The sequence below is a fragment of the Diadema antillarum genome, unplaced genomic scaffold, assembly GCF_040938485.1.
Source record: "Diadema antillarum isolate AM-2024a unplaced genomic scaffold, OU_Dant_1.0 seq00000693_RagTag, whole genome shotgun sequence".
Taxonomy (NCBI): Eukaryota; Metazoa; Echinodermata; class Echinoidea; order Diadematoida; family Diadematidae; genus Diadema; species Diadema antillarum.
The window spans coordinates 2,633,535-2,653,234 of NW_027271598.1; the positions used below are offsets into that span (position 1 = coordinate 2,633,535).

Genomic DNA, 19,700 nt, shown 5'->3' on the forward strand with positions numbered 1-19,700 from the left:
ACTTGATGTTTGCCTTAGCGTTGCAAGCTGTAAATCCACCTGTGATTTCACACTTGAAAAAGAGATATGAGTGAAAAATTGCACTAAGCCATGTATAACAATTTACATCAAATTTTGCTCATATGTAACATTAATAACCCTGGAAGTTTGTATATCATGTGATCCCACTAGAAAGAGACCATCTGAAGCAAAAACAACAGCAAAAAAAAAAAAGAAAAAAAAAAGAAAAAACATCTCTGGTTAAGTCTACAGCCTTCTTCAATGAAAAGTTGTATACCTGTGTCATTCTTTGTCATATGAATGTGCTTGGAATGCTGGACAAAATATATAAATGCGCTCCTCAGTCCTTGAAATCACTTGACAGTAGTAGCTGGCAGAAAATGCTGTAGAATTACATTCATCTGTTATTTTCTTGTTTTATGTATGTATGTTGTCTTTGGTCATTCCTTAGTCCTTCCCTCTTCCTGTGACATGCATGTATGTTAGTCCATTTAACCTGTTGAGGACGAATCCCGAGTATACTTGGGTAAGCGTCTATGGGAAATGCGTGTTGTAGCAAAATCAAACCGTCCTCAACGGGTTGATAGTGAATTTAATGCTGAATACCTCTTGGTTCCTAGAGAGGGGATCGGATCAAATGGAGAGTGTGCTGTCTGGTCAGTTCTCAGATATGATGATTGCAAATCAAGGTGAGCAAGCAGATTTCGTATGTATTCTGATATTTTTTTTTCAATTAATACCCCCTTTTCCCTCAAAATCAGCATATCATAGAGTCTGATAAATGCTTTGGGGTTACACGTATGTCTGCCTAATGTTTCAGTTTTGAGAAAGTGGTATGTTTCATGCTTGTGTATTTCATGTGGCAGAAGTCGAACTATTATCCATTAGATATGTACAAAAACTACTCTGCTTGTAACATAACTCAAGATTCTGAAGTTACTGCATTGAATCTAGCACTGTATAAAAGAGGCAAAGTCACAATGAATTGATAGTGGTCATGATGACGGAGGCAACGGTGAAGATGATAATGAGAAAAAAAAAGAAGTAGAAGAAGAACGAGAAGAAGAAAAAGAAGGAGAAGAAATGTAGGAAGAGTGATAGTAAAGGTGGCAATTATGGTGATTTACTTTCAGTGTCATTGTCTCCATTATCATCAAAATTTTCATAATTTATATCGTCTTAATCAGTAAAAAGAAAATCAAATGATTGAGCATGTAGTGACGGATGCATTTACAAATGCTGGATTCTACTGTGATTTATTTCTTCTTTTAGATACATCTTGAGTCATCAAATTTTTTTGATAAACTCTTACCTCTGTCTGTAGCCTAGAATGCTTTGTAGATATAACCCAGATTTCATCTCCCATTCCACAGAACAAGTCGGAAATGAAAGTCCATGTATTGACAGGCAATACAGTCCCATGCCTCAAATGGTAAGCAGATATTGAACACACCTGCAGTATGTTGTTTTTTTTTTTCAAATTGTTTAGATTTCAAAACACATTTGGTTCATAGAAAATTAATTTGAAAGGGGAGAATTATTGTGTATTGTTGTTGAATGTGAATCTCTGTCTTCTGTTTTAGTTTGCTTATAGAGAGCTCCAGCCTCTAATGCATGTTTCTACAGTGTATGTGGTTGTGTGGGTTGTGTGCATGACATCCTGATGATAACTTCTAGAAACATATTAAAATTGGCTATGCTTAAAAATGTCATCACATTTCACATCGTAAAGTGTGCATATAATGTCTACTGAAGTAACAAGCCACATTATTTTGTAAACAATGTGCATGTAGTTGGAAGTGATTTGGAATCATGTCAACTCCAATCAAAATTGTTAGAGTCAACTCATCCCATGGTGTGTAATTGTGTTGGTAGCCAATCTTCATGTGGCTGTACACTCCCAAAAAGAACACTTATTACAAATGTATTTCGCATCACATCATGATAAAAGGATAGTAAATTGGCTTTCATGAAATGCTTGAGAGACCAATATATTCTGTTTTTAAATACTTCTTCCTCAAAGACTTCTACCAATGACTCAAAGACTTCTACAAATGACTCAAAACAGCCCACTGACGAACGGCCCATTGCTGCAATGGCCAATGAGTGTGATGTGGAACCAACCCATCTAGAAGTAAACACAACAAATGGCAGATTTATGACTCTGACTATTAAGTATTTCTCATATAAAACTGCATGAGCATGACAGTAATAATAATAATAATAATAATAATGATAATAATAATAATAATAATAATAATAATAATAATAATAATAATAATAATAATAAAAAAACTAGTAATTTAGTAGACTGCCAACCTTGTGTCAGTGGGTGACAAGTAAGTCTAAACTTTGCCTAATTCAAATCAATGTAAAGTCACTGATGTTCCAAATTTTATCTTAAAATAGGGTAACTGCAAGCACACACACAGACAATGAAAAAATGTATGATACAGTTACAGACTCTGGCTAATTGATGTGTACAACATATAACAAGACATTTACTGCATTTAGGATGTTCTTTCGAAAATATCATGATTTTTTTTTAATACTTATGTGAGCTATTGACTCATATAAGAGAGAATCCATTGAAAAACAGCCTGTCACTGCAATGACCAGTGTGGTACGGAACCAAACCGTCTAGCTATAATTATACCACACTGATGTAACCATTGGCTGAGTATGTTTGACAGGAAATTGCATGATTGTGAACTAAAAAATTTAATCAATTCTGTATGCGACTCAACATGTATTAGTGGATCAATAGCAAGTGTAAACTTTGCAGAATTCAAATCTATGTAAAGGCCACACATAATAAAATGCTCTTATAAAAAGTAACTTTTTAAAAAGTAACTTTTTAAAACCTTTAACGTATGCAGTTACTTTTAAAAGTAACTTTTTAAAAGTAAATTCATACGTTAAAAGGACATAAGAACATTAATACACTATTCCCCTTAAAGTTTCCAAGGCTGATAATTTGCATGAAGTAGAGTAGAGACATCTAGTACACACAGGAGGTTACATTGGAAATGCAGTGAATTTTTATATGTGCTTCTCACGCAAAGACCTCTTCCAACGACTCAAAACAACCAATCGAAGAACAGCCCGTCACTGCAGTGACCACTGAGTGTGATGTGGAACCAAATCATCTGGAAGTAACTGCAACAAATAGCACAATGGTATAGCCACTGGCTAAGTATTTTTTTTTTCTTCTTCAAGCAAACTTTGATAAAACCTACAATAACTAAATCAATATACCACCAATGTGTATTAAGTTTACTGTGAAGGCATGAAAACAGTCACAATTCCACAAATTAAAATGATATCAACAAACATATCTGATTTCATTGATAGTTATTATGAAATGGAATTACAAGTTTAGGCATGAGAGCATATAGTACAAACTTGATTAGGATGCACAATGCATAGAGCTTCCAAGTTATGACACACAATTAATGACAGTGGCAAGAATGAAATATTTCATCATGATAATATACCCATCATTTTATCAGCCATGTGGTGTGTTTTCTGCTTATAAAGATATGGTTTATTCATCTACTTCTTTATAATTGAAGAGAGTATGTAGAAAAAAAAATGTTTGTTGTATAATGTGCAGACAGCTTTCCTTCCAGAACTTTTGAAAGTGTTCATTTACATTAATCAGGAATATGACTGTCATCTGCAAGTTATGCCACTGTAAAGATGATGCTGGTGTTTGATGATACAAAATGAAAAGGAAATACATGTTTGCATTAATAATAACAAAACTGAAAGAAGAATATTTGCAATCTTATAATAAAAACAACAACAACAAATAATAATCCTGAAAATACGTAAAAAACAAGAATGCATTCCAATACTTTTTTTATGATCATTTTACAATTAGTATAACCTTTATTACCATGAACTTTATAGAGATCTAGAACTTCTCACCTTTTACCAGTACAAATTCAATATGATGCAATAAAAAAAGCATCAACACAAATTTTCTATCTCTTATTGAAACTGCAGGGCAAAATTAATGTGTCAATTTAATAATTGCAAGACAAAGGATATGTTTTGCGGCATTTGTATTCCATTCATACATCATTACCTTTCCCTTTAATAGTCTGATGATGGTATGATGCAACCATCACCATTGTCCATGCCAAAGAGTGCGACTCCATCCAGCCTCAGTGTTAGTCCCGGTATGGACCCTCAGGCAAGCTCGCCTCCAAACATCGCTCCGGCTGGCTACGTCCCACCGTTCGCCACCATGGGCCTTCCTTTCTACCACTTCTTCATTCCCAGTAAGCATACGATATGTTTGCTCTGTGACAATTGGCAGTTTGCCTTTGTATCTACATTGTAGTAATGTTGCTGCCTTTAGAAAGCATCGGCTTAGACAAAGATGTTCCAGCTTTGTGTGTTTTTGTGTGCCAAGAGTATGCATACTGTTGTAATGACTAATCGAGTTCATGTCAGTTTATTTTGATAGAACTGAACATTTTGATGTCGCTGTCAATGATTGTGTGAGTATAATAAAGCAAAGATGCACTATAATCTTTTCAGCAGTAAATCCGTCTTTATCTGCAAAACTTAAACATGCCTCTCTAGGTTCGATTGTGTTCATTGTGTGATTGTTGTTGCGTGTCATCAATTCACTTTACCATAAAAAACTTTCTTGAGGGATCAATGATTGAAATGATTAAATATGACATAGTGTTCAGAAAAAAAAAATAGAAAAGTGTCAGGAAAGTATGATGAAGACATCATCTCTGTTCTTTGTTCTGTTCAGTGAATGACTGGAATTTGACTGGACCAGTCAACTGGCATGCCCTGATCTCAAAGGACCCCAATGGAGCTGATCTGCCGATGACAGGTGAGATATTTATAGTGCTTTTGAAGTTGTATCTTCTTCTCTATCGTAGCTCATTCATAGATTCCTAAATTTGCACTGGTGTGATATTTAAGCTGTACCAGAGTCCTCGAGTTGAGAGCACTGCTAAGTTGTTCAGGCAGAAAGCAAGCCGTTCTGCTAGGAATTAGTTCTTTTCCTATTGTTTATTATCAGAGTTTGAATCAGATTAATCAGACAGTTTGAAGAATCCTTGTTACATATTAATTTTTCTTAGAGGAAAAGAAATATGTACCAATATGTTTCTCACTTTTTGGATTCTTCTGTATTACAGCATTTAATGGCTAAATTGCTTTATGGGAATATTTGATGTTAACACTTGCATAAATGCAAAAGATATCACCAATGTTTAGTTCAGTGCTGTTTCAGTAATATTTATGTTTGTTTTCAATTTGTTACTTGAACAGATATTTGTACCCTGAGATTCTTCTACAATCTGGGTCTTGAGGTATGACACTTTTTTAATTACTTTATTAAATTGTAATTTCAAAATTTCACATTAATGTTAGAAAAAAGAAAATTTGACAAAGGCTATTACATGAGAATTTTTATTAAAAGCTTTGTGTTAGTGACATTAAAATCATAGGAAACACAAGGCTATGGTATGCTTTAAAAGTGAATACCATAACCTTGTTTAATCAAACATAACTTTAGTTATGTTTGATTATCTTGAGTTTAATCAAACATAACTTAGTGGTATGATTTTGAAATCGTTGAGGTGTAATTTACTGAGTATTACATTCAGAGATTCATGTTATGTATTGACTGAAATTGTAGCTTCATTTCATTATACCTGACATACTTATACAAGAAAAACAAACAAACCTTTTTTTTCCCTGCCGAACAAGTTCGAGCAGGGGACTATGAAACGGGCTCCGTACGTGTGTGTGTCTGTGTGTCCGTCCGTCTGTCTGTCCGTCTGTCCGTCCGTCCGTCCGTCTGTGCGTCCGTGTGTGATCAAAATGTTCAATTTGCTACTCCTTCGCCATTTCTAACCCGATTTTGATTCTGTTTGCTTTATATGATAGCACTACGTGAGAGCTTTGAAACTTCTACACAGAATTTCAGTTGTGACCTTTGACCTTGACCTTTGACCTATATTGTACATTTTGCTTCAAAATGCTACTCCTTCGCCATTTCTAACCCGATTTTGATTCCATTTGCTTTATGTGATGGCACTAGGTGAGGGCTTCAAACTTCTACACAGAATTTTGACCTTTGACTTCTTTCACCTTTGACCTTGATTTTTGACCTATATTGTACATTGGCTACAAAATGCTACTCCTTCGCCATTTCTTACCCGATTTTGATTCCATTTGCTTTATGTGATGGCACTAGGTGAGGGCTTCAAAACTTCTACACAGAATTTTGACCTTTGACTTCTTTGACCTTTGACCTTGATTTTTGACCTATATTGTGCATTTTGCTACAAAATGCTACTCCTTTGCCATTTCTAACCCGATTTCAATTCCGTTTGCTTTAAGTGATGGCACTAGGTGAGAGCTTCAAAACTTCTACACAGAATTTTGACATTTGACTTCTTTGACCTTTGACCTTGATTTTTGACCTGTATTGTACATTTTGCTACCAAATGCTACTCCTTCGCCATTTCTAACCCGATTTCGATTCCGTTTGCTTTATGTGATGGCACTAGGTGAGGGCTTCAAAACTTCTACACAGAATTTTGACCTTGATTTTTGACCTATATTGTACATTGGCTACAAAATGCTACTCCTTCGCCATTTCTAACCCGATTTTGATTCCGTTTGCTTTATGTGATGGCACTAGGTGATGGCTTCAAAACTTCTACACAGAATTTTGACATTTGACTTCTTTGACCTTTGACCTTGATTTTTGACCTGTATTGTACATTTTGCTACCAAATGCTACTCCTTCGCCATTTCTAACCCGATTTCGATTCCGTTTGCTTTATGTGATGGCACTAGGTGAGGGCTTCAAAACTTCTACACAGAATTTTGACTTTGACTTCTTTCACCTTTGACCTTGATTTTTGACCTATATTGTACATTGGCTACAAAATGCTACTCCTTCGCCATTTCTAACCCGATTTTGATTCCGTTTGCTTTATGTGATGGCACTAGGTGATGGCTTCAAAACTTCTACACAGAATTTTGACCTTTGACTTCTTTGACCTTTGACCTTGATCTTTTTACCTATATTGTACATTTTGCTACTAAATGCTACTTCCGGCAGGGACATATATTACGCACCGCGTAATTTCTACTTTTCCTTGTTTTTTTGGCATTTTTAAAAAGGCTGTATGAAAAAAAAAAAAAAAAACCCACAAAAAAACCATGCTCACACGCTCATGTATGGAGCAAGGCTCAAATTTTGTATCTTGATTGGCTGGCTTATGGGCGCACCATAAATGGTAGTTGTCTTTATAGAGAATATACTATAGTCAGTGGAGAAGGAGGTAGATGAGAAAAAAGCGAAGGCAAGGTTATTCCTTTGATGAAATTAGTGCCAAGCAGAAAAAAGATAATGGGGGGGGGGGGGGTAGAAGAGAATGAATGTTTCTTCCAGAAAATCCGAGAGAAAACTGAATAGAAAGATAGTGGGGCTTCTCAATCTCATAGTGGTTTTTAACCTGTGGTACCTTGAATGTCTAACAAGAACTTCTGTCAAATTTATGTGTGAGTTGCTTTCTTTATGTATATTTAAGATATGACTTGTCTTGCAACCAACTGGGACTTTATTGCTATTGTGTGCTCATGGCATGTCGTCTTGTCTCCAACTTTGCTACCAGTATCATCGAAGATTGTGCCTGCTGCAGCACATACAGCAGCACTGCTACCACTATCAGGCAGCGGCTGGGCCCATGCAGCACCACCACCAAATGCACCCGCAACAGCAACAGCAGCAACATCAGCAGCACCATCCCCAGCAGCACCCCGGGCTTGTTGGCGGCTACAGCCCAGGGATTCCCCAGCACAATGGCATGGGCATGCCTGCGCAGGCCATGATGAAGAGTCCCTATGATATGCCAGAAGGGGCAGTGGCCTTGCCCAGTCCAGCAGCCAACGGTCAAGAGGATAGTGATCCCAGTGATGGACAGATTGCCTACAATGGTCAGTTTCATTTCCATGCATGATATTGAGTTCATAAAGTAGGCTTCTAATTTTTTTTTTAACCTTTTGCAATTAGCAGGCATAGATGTTTCATAGTTTGTCTGAGTGGTAACATCCTTTATTCTCCCAGTGTCTGCAAAATTTCCAAAATAGCAAGATAGGAATCGAAGAATGTTACATCAAAGTGCCTGCTAATGAGCTTTGTTTGTTACGTCTTGATATCAATATCTGAAATCTAGTAGAACTCGGTGATGCAGGCACAACATCCATACAATCCAATAATCTCTCATATGATGACACTTGACCCGTTGAGGACGAGTCCCGAGTGTACTCGGGCAGGTGTCTATGGGAAATGTGTGTTGTAGCAAAATAAGTCCGTCCTCAACGGGTTAAAGATCACCTGAGCCACAGGCTGTTGTGAGCTATTAGTGCCATTTCACCTGTTGTCCATCATCTGTGAAACTTCTATCACACGTTCATATTCTGGAAAGCCCGTCTTCACATTGTATCCAAATCATTCTAAGTGGCTAGGGATATTTAAAGATTTTTCATATGGTAGGATTGGCACAGCGGAGGCCCAAGAGTAGGCCCTTAAGCATCCAAGCTGTGTCAATTCCAATCTCTTTCTAGATCCAAAAGTATAGTTCAGTCTTATTATATTAACTTGTAGAAGTAAAATATGTAAGTTTGTTCACGACAGTGACAGTGCTGACCTGACTGAGCTGGTGATAGGGTCGGGGATGACATGTTCGTGAAGGGCTTGAATTTAATTGACATTTTCCCTGCATATCTTTATTGTCCCCGCCGAACGAGTTCGAGCAGGGGACTATGAAACGGGCTCCGTACGTGTGTGTGTCCGTGTGTCCGTCCGTGTGTCCGTGTGTGCGTCTGTGTGTGATCAAAATGTTCAATTTGCTACTTCTCTGTCATTTATGAGCCGATTTTGATTCTGTTTGCTTTATATGAGAGCACTACATGGGAGCTTTGAAACTTCTACACAGAATTTCAGTTGTGACCTTTGACCTTGACCTTTGACCTATATTGTACATTTTGCTACAAAATGCTACTCCTTCGCCATTTCTAACCCGATTTCGATTCCATTTGCTTTATGTGATGGCACTAGTTGAGGGCTTCAAAACTTCTACACAGAATTTTGACCTTTGACTTCGTTGACCTTTGACCTTGATTTTTTGACCTGTATTGTACATTTTGCTATAAAATGCTACTCCTTCGCCATTTCTAACCCAATTTCGATTCTGTTTGCTTTATGTGATGGCACTAGGTGAGGGCTTCAAAACTTCTACACAGAATTTTGACCTTTGACTTCTTTGACCTTTGACCTTGATTTTTGACCTATATTGTACATTGCATGGCTACAAAATGCTACTCCTTCGCCATTTCTAACCCGATTTCGATTCCGTTTGCTTTATGTGATGGCACTAGGTGAGGGCTTCAAAACTTCTACACAGAATTTTGACCTTTGACTTTTTTGACCTTTGACCTTGATTTTTGACCTGTATTGTACATTTTGCTACAAAATGCTACTTCCGGCGGGGACATATATTACGCACGGCGTAATTTCTACTTTTCCTTGTGAAGGATTCAAGTTCTCGACAGTGCATGATCAGAGTTAAAGGGACGCAGTCCTCACGAAATTTAAAAAAATATGTTGTTGTTGGTACCTCCAATGAACTACTTTCATCAAAAACAAACTTTCAAATCACCAAATAAGCTCGTACATTTCGGTTAAAAAATTGTGACTCTGCAAATGAGCAAGTCTTGGCGGAGAGTCATACGTAATCGATGCACAACTCTTTCCAGCGGTGTTCTGCTCGTCATCCCTAGTTATCTATAAATACATGTTTACTATTTATTTTCATATTAATTGTATATATAAATAAGCTTGAAATATTTTGTTTGAAATAATAAAACCACATATTGTCACATTTTACGAAAAAATCAGATATGATCATTTTGAACACTTAAATTGGTTTTCTGAGGCACGGCTGTCAACTTGAGAGTAGGGCATCAATGACGTTGCACCTTTTGGCAGGCTCTTACACGATCGCTTGCAGGAATTATTTTTTAAAAATCGCGTACGGAGACAATTTTTGATGTCCACGCGTATAAATTGGTGAAAGGTTATATTTTTTACTCTTCTTAATTATCAGTACAGTGATAATCTCAGGACTGCTTCCCTTTAAGTAGGAATCAACCTTCAGTAGGATAGGTATGAAATGTTGTTCACAGGGTACACATGGTCCCCATGTGGACCTCGGGACAGAATTCTTGAGAGCTAGACATGGTAAATTTCAGACAACGTCTTCTCTCTGTCCACGAATAGTACATATACGTCATAGATTGTGGGGAAAAAAAATTAGGAATAATGGTTGCTCATGGGGTATATAAAGAGGCACTTAACTATTGTATCACTGCAGCAATGATGATGCTACTCTAGAAACTCACGTGACCATCAAGCCCCCTGGGACCCCTTTTTTCTGTGTGATTCAAAAGGTTGGAGCAGAGCAAATTTTTATAATTATATGGCAATCATGTCAAAGTGTCAAGATTTACTGTCATAAAGCTCGGTTATACCTGGATGTCACTCACAACCCCAGGTTCTGGATCTGGCCGAAACTCAGTCACACCTGGCTACATGTCTGCAGAGCCTGTCTCCCTGAATCCCGCCGGCATGCCACCTTCTACAAACCCCACCTACAGCTTGCCCATCCACGCGGGGCCTGCTGGTGATACATACGTGCCTATGACTTACCACCAAGGCATGCCTCATCCTGTCTCCTTTCCAGGTGAAGAACTTTTCTACCAGTCCAGAGTACTTCATTGATGACATTGGTAGAGCAACGCAGAGTACTGTATACGCCATATATTTCATAGCGAGTCTAAATTTTTGTGAAGCAGGACTCGGCGACGATTTAGCGAGTGCTTAAATTAGTGATCATGGAGTCCTGTACTGAACGGAGAAATGTATACGTGTATGTCACATTCATATTGGGATCAGAGTCAATATTTTCGTGTGTCTTTAATTTCGCGAATAGCACCTGACTCACGAAATTCACAAAAATGAAAACCTCGCAAAATATGTGGCGTATACAGTACATGAAAGTATAGTGTGATGTGATGTCATTTGGTTAAAGGTTTGGCAGTGTTCATTGAAGTTTGCCGTCATGTATAATGTAGTTTATAGCATCATACTGATACATTATCAAATTCATTAGCATTGTTTCATACGATGCTGTGTGTAGAGAACCAGAGATAATGTTTTTCTTGGCTGTGTTTGTCAGTTTACAAACGTGTTGGAGTGCTGTCTTCTCCAATTGGCACTGATGTCTAGAAACTGTCAATTAGAGATTACCTTATCCAGGGCTCCACACTAACTTTTATTTTTAGTGGCCCAAAGGCAAACATCCGACCTTTTATGGTGGCCCGATCAGGCCACCAAATTCTTTATTTCTGTAATTTTGGTGGCCCGACGTGCGTTTTTGGTGGCCCCGGGCCACCGGGCCACCGTTAGTGTCGAGCCCTGCCTAATCCCTCTAATCCCCTATTGTGTCATCGTGACCTTTCTGTTGGTCTGAGGCACATTACTACACCTGAGTAGGCTTCCTAACGTTATAACTACCAGTAGGTCAAGTTTGGATAGATTACTAAATGCTTATGAAAAAGCTCGGCAAGTTTAATGATTAAAGTGCTTGACACATGAAGAGTTAGCTTCTGAAAAAAGTAGGTGTAAACTTGTAATTGTCTGCTGCTTCTTTTCTTTTTTTAAAACTTCATTTTATAGTGTCGCCTGCTCCAAACCCAAATGTGTACATGTACCAACAACAGCTGGCTGGGTCACTGGGGTACCCAGGAGGCAAAGTCCAAGCCAGTGTGCCCCATTCTACCTACTCCGGTGCTCCAGTCGCTCATGCCCACATGACGTCACAGGCAGCATGTCAGCAACAGCAGCAGCAGCAGCAACATCATCAGCCACAAGGATATATGACACCATCAAACAGTGGGAGTGTGGTTGCAACACCATCAAGTGGTGTGCAATATGGCACACACAGCACCTCCATTGTCAGCAACAGTAGTTGCAGCAGCCAAGACAGTGGCGTTTTGAGCTCAAGCCCGACCCAGGTGCCATACACCAGTAGTGGTTAGTAGCTGGAAGGCTTACTTAAAACTTGACTGCTGTAGTTGTTTCAGATATTTCTTTCGGTGCTATGCAGTAGTGTTTACTCCATGTACCTGTGTGTGTTGAGCTTGCTCTGCAGTTTGTCCTTTGTGATGTGTCGAAGAGGTTAACAGTTTACGTGTTTTTGTGCTGCCAGTCTGTCTATCATCTAGTGCTTGTATACTAATGGTTTGTAGAATGTTGTATGTATGGAGCTTGTGTTTGTAGTCATGTGTAGGATTATAGAATGTTCAGTTGTGTAGCATAATTGTGAACCAGTTCCTTGTTACGTGATCGTATGCAAGTAAATGATGTTCCTGTGTAAATCTTTGGTTTTATGACAGGTAAAGTAAATAGAAAAAGAATTCATGTGATCACTTCTTGATGTTATGGTAGAATTACTGAATAGATGTGTCTACTTAATCAGCAGCAGGATTTGTGTGTTGCTGGTGATTCCAGCTTGCATGAACATTGTATTAATCACTATATTTGACCTACTTATGGTATTGAAAGATACCAAATTGCAGCTGAAAAAGGCAAAACATAAATGTTTTCTATGGCAACTACAGAAGGTATTACTCCTTTATAAAATGTGTTGGTAGATTGTATGTGTGTGAGTGTTGATAGCCCTAGTATACAAAGACAAGAGAGTTCTGTATTTACAATATGATTGTGGTCAGAAAATGGTCTCAAACCATTTTCATATAACAAGTGGTTTTCAGCAACTTATGTGCCTATTATTGTGTCTTCAGAGCCGACATATGTACCACTTTATAGAGTTGTGATCAATGTAATTTGATTTGAATTGGTGAATAGGAATGGTCTTAAGCACATTATTGTCCTCACAAACCTTCCTTGCTGTTCACAGCTTTGTATCAAGAGCTTGTGAAAAGTGAAATTCTCTTACTTGGACATGAGATTCAAGCAGATATGGTGTTAAACCCCAATCTATGGCATTAATGGTTTGGACAGGTGATATATTACTGAAGATTTAACTCGAATATGAAATAAATTTCTGGTGCTAGTTGTTGATGTTTCTGATTTAGAATATTCAGTTGACAGATTGCAAAATAGCTGTGTGTGGGTGTATTGTCCTCACTGTATGTGTATATGCTTAATTTTTCTTCATCCAAGCACTGTCCCTTACCTTCAATGTTTCTTACGAGAAGTGTCAAATAAGTTAATTTTGATCTTTCAGCTTTTCAAGAATGCTGTATAGTATTGTTTGTTTTCTTGGTGCTTTTTTATGCCTCCGCCACGAAGTGTTGCCGGAGTCATTATGTTTTTTTATAATACTTTCATTTGTGCTTGAGAGTGGCGAAGATGTAAATAGAAGGGATTGAGTGTACATTCAAGTTCAAAAAGTAAAAGTTAGAAATATTCATTTATCTCACTATATATTAATGTATTGAGACAATCAAATTGAGGTTCAATATTTGCTTAGTATCAGTTATGTTGTTTTGTTACCCCGTAAGTATCACTCAGTGAACTTACCATAGTGCTAGGGATGGTTCAGATGTGAAACATAACTTCTTCTTGTGTTATGCCTCATAAGTTTGCCAGAAATATTGTTTGCAATACTCTTTTTACCCTTGCCATGTATCCTGTGGGATGAAAGAAACTTCCTATGGCTGTAAGATGAGTCTTGAGTTTGTTTGTTTGTTTTTTGTAGCTTGTTTTTGTATGGGTCAAGGAAGATGTTTTGCAAGGTAAACCAACTCTGTGAAGCTTGTTGTCTTTTGTTGAGAGGTAGCTAGTAAAGAAGAAATTTTCTTGGCGAATGAGGATTATTTAGAAACAAACAAAAACAGATTGCTACGGTAATACTATTTTCTCATCAGATACCCTCAAAACTATGTGTCATATCTGCAGTGAATGTTAGCAAAGTATTTGAAGAGTTATCCAACTTTGCAGCAAAATGTTGTTTAAACCTGTACCAGCAGGGTTTACATGCCAGAACAATGTTTCATTCGTAGAACAGTCTCTCTTGATTTTCTTTCTTTTCTTTTTTTTTTTTTTTGGGGGGGGGGGGGATGGCAGTTATTCCATTGTTATTTGTGTCTGTAGCTGTACCTGGTGTTTGACACAACATTACTACAATTGAAGTTCTATTCTAGTGGTATATTGCCATTACTCTCTCAGAAGAGGTTGGTTGTCTTATTTGTAACACGCAAGGACATCTAAATTTATGACAAATTAGATATATAGGTGTATCATAGAACTTTGTAGAAGTAGAAGTAAAGTGATTTGATATCTTACATATGCAGTTGTCTGTATCTGTAAGAATGATGTAAAGATTGTATGTATTGAGTACCCGGTATGTTGTGTTGGTAGGTAACTCGGCCAAACGTGCATAAAAGATACTGACTCGCTGTATATTTGCTTTACTAGCCCAAGTACTTTATCGCATGTGGTTAAATATTCAATGGTGTAAGTACTTGATGATTGACGGTGTATGAATTAGTTTAGGATTGAAATATATGTGTGTTTTGAAGTATTGTGAAGTGTGAATGTGGTGTTTGTGTGTAATATCTTGCATCTCTCTTTATGTAAAGCCAAATGAATTGATCTCCATCGGAGGTGTGTATTTCAACTTGGTTTATCATGATATGTTGCCATGTATATAATCTTTACAAGAAAAACATATTTCTCTGCATTTCTTGTGTTAACGGGAAGGGTTGAATGTGGGTGAATATTTTGCCAAATGTGCATAGCGGCTGTTTATGTTGACTCTGATGTTTGAAAGCTAAAAAGCTTCTCTTTACTATGGGTTGTTGTTTTTTTGTGTGTGTCATTTATGGTGCTTCATTTTGTGTGTGTGCAAAGTCAGCATGTGTAGAATGTACAAGGTCTGTGTGACATTTGCTAGATTTCGGTTCAGTGAAACCTTGGATCAGATGATGTAAAAAGTTGCTATGTGTCAGATAAGGTGGCAGCATTTTTCTTTTCTATTGACTTTCTGAACTCTTCCAAAAGCTGTAATATCTGAAGTCATTGTTTTGCTGTTTGCCAAACTACTATATTCTGATAAAGTACTGCTCTTTAAGTAGTATAGAAGAATCAGTCACATTTTGGTACTAAAAAGTAGGAGTGAGTGGTGGTGATATATATATATATTTTTTTTTTTTTGGGGGGGGGGGGGGGTTGGGGGAGATAGAGGATAAATGTGCCTTACACAAAAGATCCATGATTAACATCATTTCTATTATATGTTATTTGCTATTATTGCTCTTGTTTATTTTTCTTTGTATGGTCAACATGATAGAACAACACTGTATTGGAACTTTCTGAGTCGTGCCTGGTTTTGTGACCAGTAGATTTACTGCATGCAATTCATTAGTATTGAGCATTTTCCTCTTGAATTCAATCAGAAGAATATCCTGTATGCTTGTGTAATACTCTCATATTTAGAGGCTGAATGCTAGTGTCGTGATTTAAGCACATCCTCTACAAACGGTGGGTTGATTTATCGGCATTAAAGGGAGAGGAAGAGTGTGCCTGATAGGGCCTCATGTTGTTGGCATGTGTATTAAGAAGTATGATTGAAGGCGCATGGTGTGGATTCACAAAGGATTCTGTGGACATAGTTCAAAGTTATTTCAGTCTATGGGACCATCACATTTACTATTTTAGAGCTACTGTCAAAAGGAAACAACTGCTCTGTATTGATTTTGCTTATTTTCATCAGAAGTGGAATAGATGAAATTGATTAATCACAGCTTATTTATCAGAATGGGTGAATGACCTGTAATTTGCATGAGGAAAATGTTGCATTTTCTGTAGATTTAATTTCTGAATAGAATTCAACATGCCAGAGAAGTGTCTCTGAAATTCAGTTTCACAATTTTTTTCCAGAAATATTGCAGAGAGGGGGAAGATATGAATTGCTGTAAGAGTGAACAGATGTTAAAGATTTAAAGGAAGAAAAAGAATGATAAAGATGTTTGTTGTGAGATTACATATAAAAGTATTTTTGATATCTCTGTGGCACTTTTGCCCAAAAATGAGTTTTTGGTTTTGTAATTCTTGTCATGGAAGAAGTCCTGGAGAGATCTATTCCAAAGAGGGGACTATACCCAGGTATATGATTTTAAGACCAAATGCCTTTTGTTAGAGAATGTCCTGCAAAAGTGTAAGAAAAAGGGGCAGATATGAGTTGCTGTGAAAGTGAAGCAAAGTTGTTTGAAAAGTTCAAACAAATATGAAAAAGATGTATTTGATATAATTATAGGAGTATTTTTGATATGTCTGATACAATTTTGCAAAAAAAAGAAAGAAAGATATGAATGAGTTTAATGTTGTTGTTTATTTCTTGTCGTAGAAAGAGATTCTGGAAAGATCCATCTCAAAGAGGGGATGATATGCATAATTTTGAGACAAAGCACTCATAACAGAAAATAATATTTGAAAAAGTTTAAGTTTGAGAGAATTAAGAAAGTTGTCTTGATTTGACGTGAGGCTTCTTGCTTTAGTCTGCTTTCCCTAAATCTTCAGTTGCCCAGAAGAACACCGCAAACGTACACGAAGTGCGTATATTAATATACTCCTCGCGTGGGTTAGTGTCGTTCTTCCAGGCACACAACGAAATGATACAACTTCTGCTTTCTAAGCATTGACATTGAACTTTTTTCCCTATGCCTTTAGATTAACAACAAAAAAACAGTTTTATGTTGCTGGTTTTTTTTTTTAGTAGCATATCAACTAATAGTTTACTTTATCATATAGTATGACCCAAAGAAAAAAAAATGTATTAAGTCGAGCTTCCATTCAATTGTAGGATAAAGAATACTCATACTATTCTGAAATGTAGGACTCATATGTAATTAAGTCTACTAAGGCTTCATTGACATAGCCTCATTTATTTTGTATAGGAATTTATTTTACAACTATTGAGCTCCATGAAGTATTTGAGAATTAGATTTTCACATTTTGGACTATTTATAATTTTACCACCATTTTTAAGCGGCATGCATTTTTTTAGAGTTTTGTTCAGACAAAACATTTTTAGATTCATATTTTATAGCCATATTTGTACAGGTTGTGCTGTTCATACAACTTTTGAGCAAGTTTAGAAAGAAGGAAATGTATTTCCAGATTGTGCCATGAGACAACTTGAGCAATAATTCTATGTATGTAACATCTTCTCAAATTGATGGAACTTCTTCCAAACCTCAGTTTTTAGTCCATCACAGATTATTTTCAGATAGACCTCAGTTAAAAAAAAAAAAAAGGAAGAAGAAGATAAAATACACATCTGTCAAGCAAGAAATAATGCTTTCACTTTATCAATAGCTCAAAAGTAGTCACTGCATATATTTTTTAGTTGAGCAACTGTTTCACCCCATATTATCTGTTGTGGGGCTAGCCAATAGAATATTAGACAGAGTTTGAATAATGATGATTTTTGTTAGGCAAGATAAGAGTAGGATTAAGTGTCAATGCTCAGCCCGTATTATACATTACCTTTGTGTATGAACATGTTTTATAATATTGCTACATATATTAGTTTTTAATGATTTAAAGTCTTAGAGTGCATTGAGTGAAGAACACTTTCATCTGAGTTCATAAAACGTAATAGATCACTGCTGTGCAGTGAACATCTTCATTATGCACATGAAATGTACAGAGAATATTATAAAAAGTCATATACCAAAGAAAGTAAGTGACCTTTATTTGTACTTGGAAAAAAAACAACAAAAAAGACGATACTTTGTGCATGAGAAAAGGTCAGATGAAAAAGGACTTCAGCCCAATATAGACCTTGTTCCTTATTGACAAAGAGAATAGTATTGAAAAATGCTCTTGGTTACTGAGTTCCAATAATCTTTTAATGAACGGTCTGTGTTCTGTCTATATCATGGCAGTTAGGTTTTATTTTGGTTTTCTAGATGAACAATTGCCTGGGAGTTAAGTTTTGTATGAAGGATTGGAGTCATGTGCCAACCATTTAATATGAATGACAATATTTGTGCAAGAGCGTTGTTTAGCAATTTAGTTTTGTACATATTTTTTAAAACCTTTTTGTATTTATATATATCTTATTTCAAAGCAATAGTAGTATTTCATTTCATAGTCATGACTGCAGGGTGTTTTCCATGCAAAAGTATCGACCTGTTTTGAAGTAAAATAATACCGTGTCTGTTGATTACATGAGTGTGTTGGATAATTCAATGAAGTATGGATTATGGATTTTTTTTTTTTTAGATACTGTCATGTTTTTAAGGTGTAATTCCACACCATTTGAGTCATATTTAATGAATAGAGTAAATCAGACAAAGAGAATGATGCAAGTGTCATGGAAACACATAATGAAAGAAAGTAATGGAATTGTAAGCTTTCTCATGCACCTGTGAAACAGTGGCATTAGTAGCAATCACACAGGAAAATAAATGCTATGATGTCATGTGTCCAATCTCATTTTGACCTTCACAACATACCATTACCAAATTTACTTTCTCTGAAATAAAAAGAAAAATGTTCTACCCTTGTATATATATATATTTTAAATGTATAAGTTGCAGTGTTCTAGCAATGAGGACTCTTAGGGGGGAGTTTTACAGATGTTGAATTATCAGCAGAAACATTTTTATTTTGTGCATGAACCAATAAGAGAGTTTTGAGTCGACAGCTATCTTCTTTGGTAATCGGCACATGTCGTTGCAATTTGATATGAAATTGATGAAATTATTTTAGGTCCAACTTCAAGAAGCATCAATCATTCTCTTTATTTGATCTTACTCAATTCATCAAAGTCAACTTTGACACGGTTTGAAATTGTATTGACTCCTGAGGATACATGAAAAGTGTATAAGATGTGACTGAGTCTTTCAATTACCGGTATGTCCATTTTTCCTATAGGGAAGTGAAATCTTTTCTCAGCTACAGATAATATTGCGGTGATTTAGGGCTTATTCAGGACTCTTTTCATAAAAGCACTGCAAGTTTACTATTAAGGAAGATTTGAATGCTAATTCAAGTTTGTCGTGTGTGAAAACACTAAAAAGAAAGGTAAAAAAAAAAAGATGATTAGAAAGTATGTACCATAGTTAGACACCGGTGTGTCAGAGCTGGTTTGCTGTAGCTCTGGGATCCTAGGATTGGACGCTGCTGCCGGCATCCATGTGACATGGAGGCTAGGTCTGTTGGCAACTCGTATGTCATTATATTGCAAGAGGGATGTGATATCCAAACAGGGTCTTTTCAATGTGCATTTTTGTTGTTGGCCTGATTTCCATCAAAGATTATTGTGATTTTTGACATTTCATAGGCGATAGTCGTATGTAAGTTTATAGACTAATTAATTTCATTCTTTCCAGTAGTTTATAGATATTATATTTAGAATTGGACTTTCATTCTTTAGCAATTTATACACTTTTTAGTCTTCGTCTTTCACTTTTTGCTATTTCACTTTGGTTCAAGATGAGTTTGAGTATTCATATTTCTTTGAACACTGTTCATGATATTTTTGTTTCACAAAGAAGAAGAAAAATATATTGATAAGTAAAACAATGAATGAACATGTCTGTGTAATTCT

At 36.4% G+C, this 19,700-nt stretch overlaps 1 protein-coding gene across 1 annotated transcript in view; it reads left to right on the forward strand.

Annotated features, from left to right (window-relative positions):
* LOC139737486 (uncharacterized) overlaps window positions 1-13,132 on the forward strand; it is a 34,912-nt gene extending 21,780 nt beyond the window's left edge. The window contains exons 16-24 of the mRNA XM_071648159.1: window positions 621-689; window positions 1,374-1,432; window positions 3,066-3,179; window positions 4,109-4,289; window positions 4,778-4,861; window positions 5,305-5,345; window positions 7,668-7,989; window positions 10,608-10,796; window positions 11,792-13,132. Of these exons, the coding sequence (XP_071504260.1) occupies window positions 621-689; window positions 1,374-1,432; window positions 3,066-3,179; window positions 4,109-4,289; window positions 4,778-4,861; window positions 5,305-5,345; window positions 7,668-7,989; window positions 10,608-10,796; window positions 11,792-12,153 (1,421 nt within the window). The 3' untranslated portion in view covers window positions 12,154-13,132. The remainder of the gene's footprint in view (window positions 1-620; window positions 690-1,373; window positions 1,433-3,065; window positions 3,180-4,108; window positions 4,290-4,777; window positions 4,862-5,304; window positions 5,346-7,667; window positions 7,990-10,607; window positions 10,797-11,791) is intronic.
* Window positions 13,133-19,700: the final 6,568 nt, after the last annotated feature.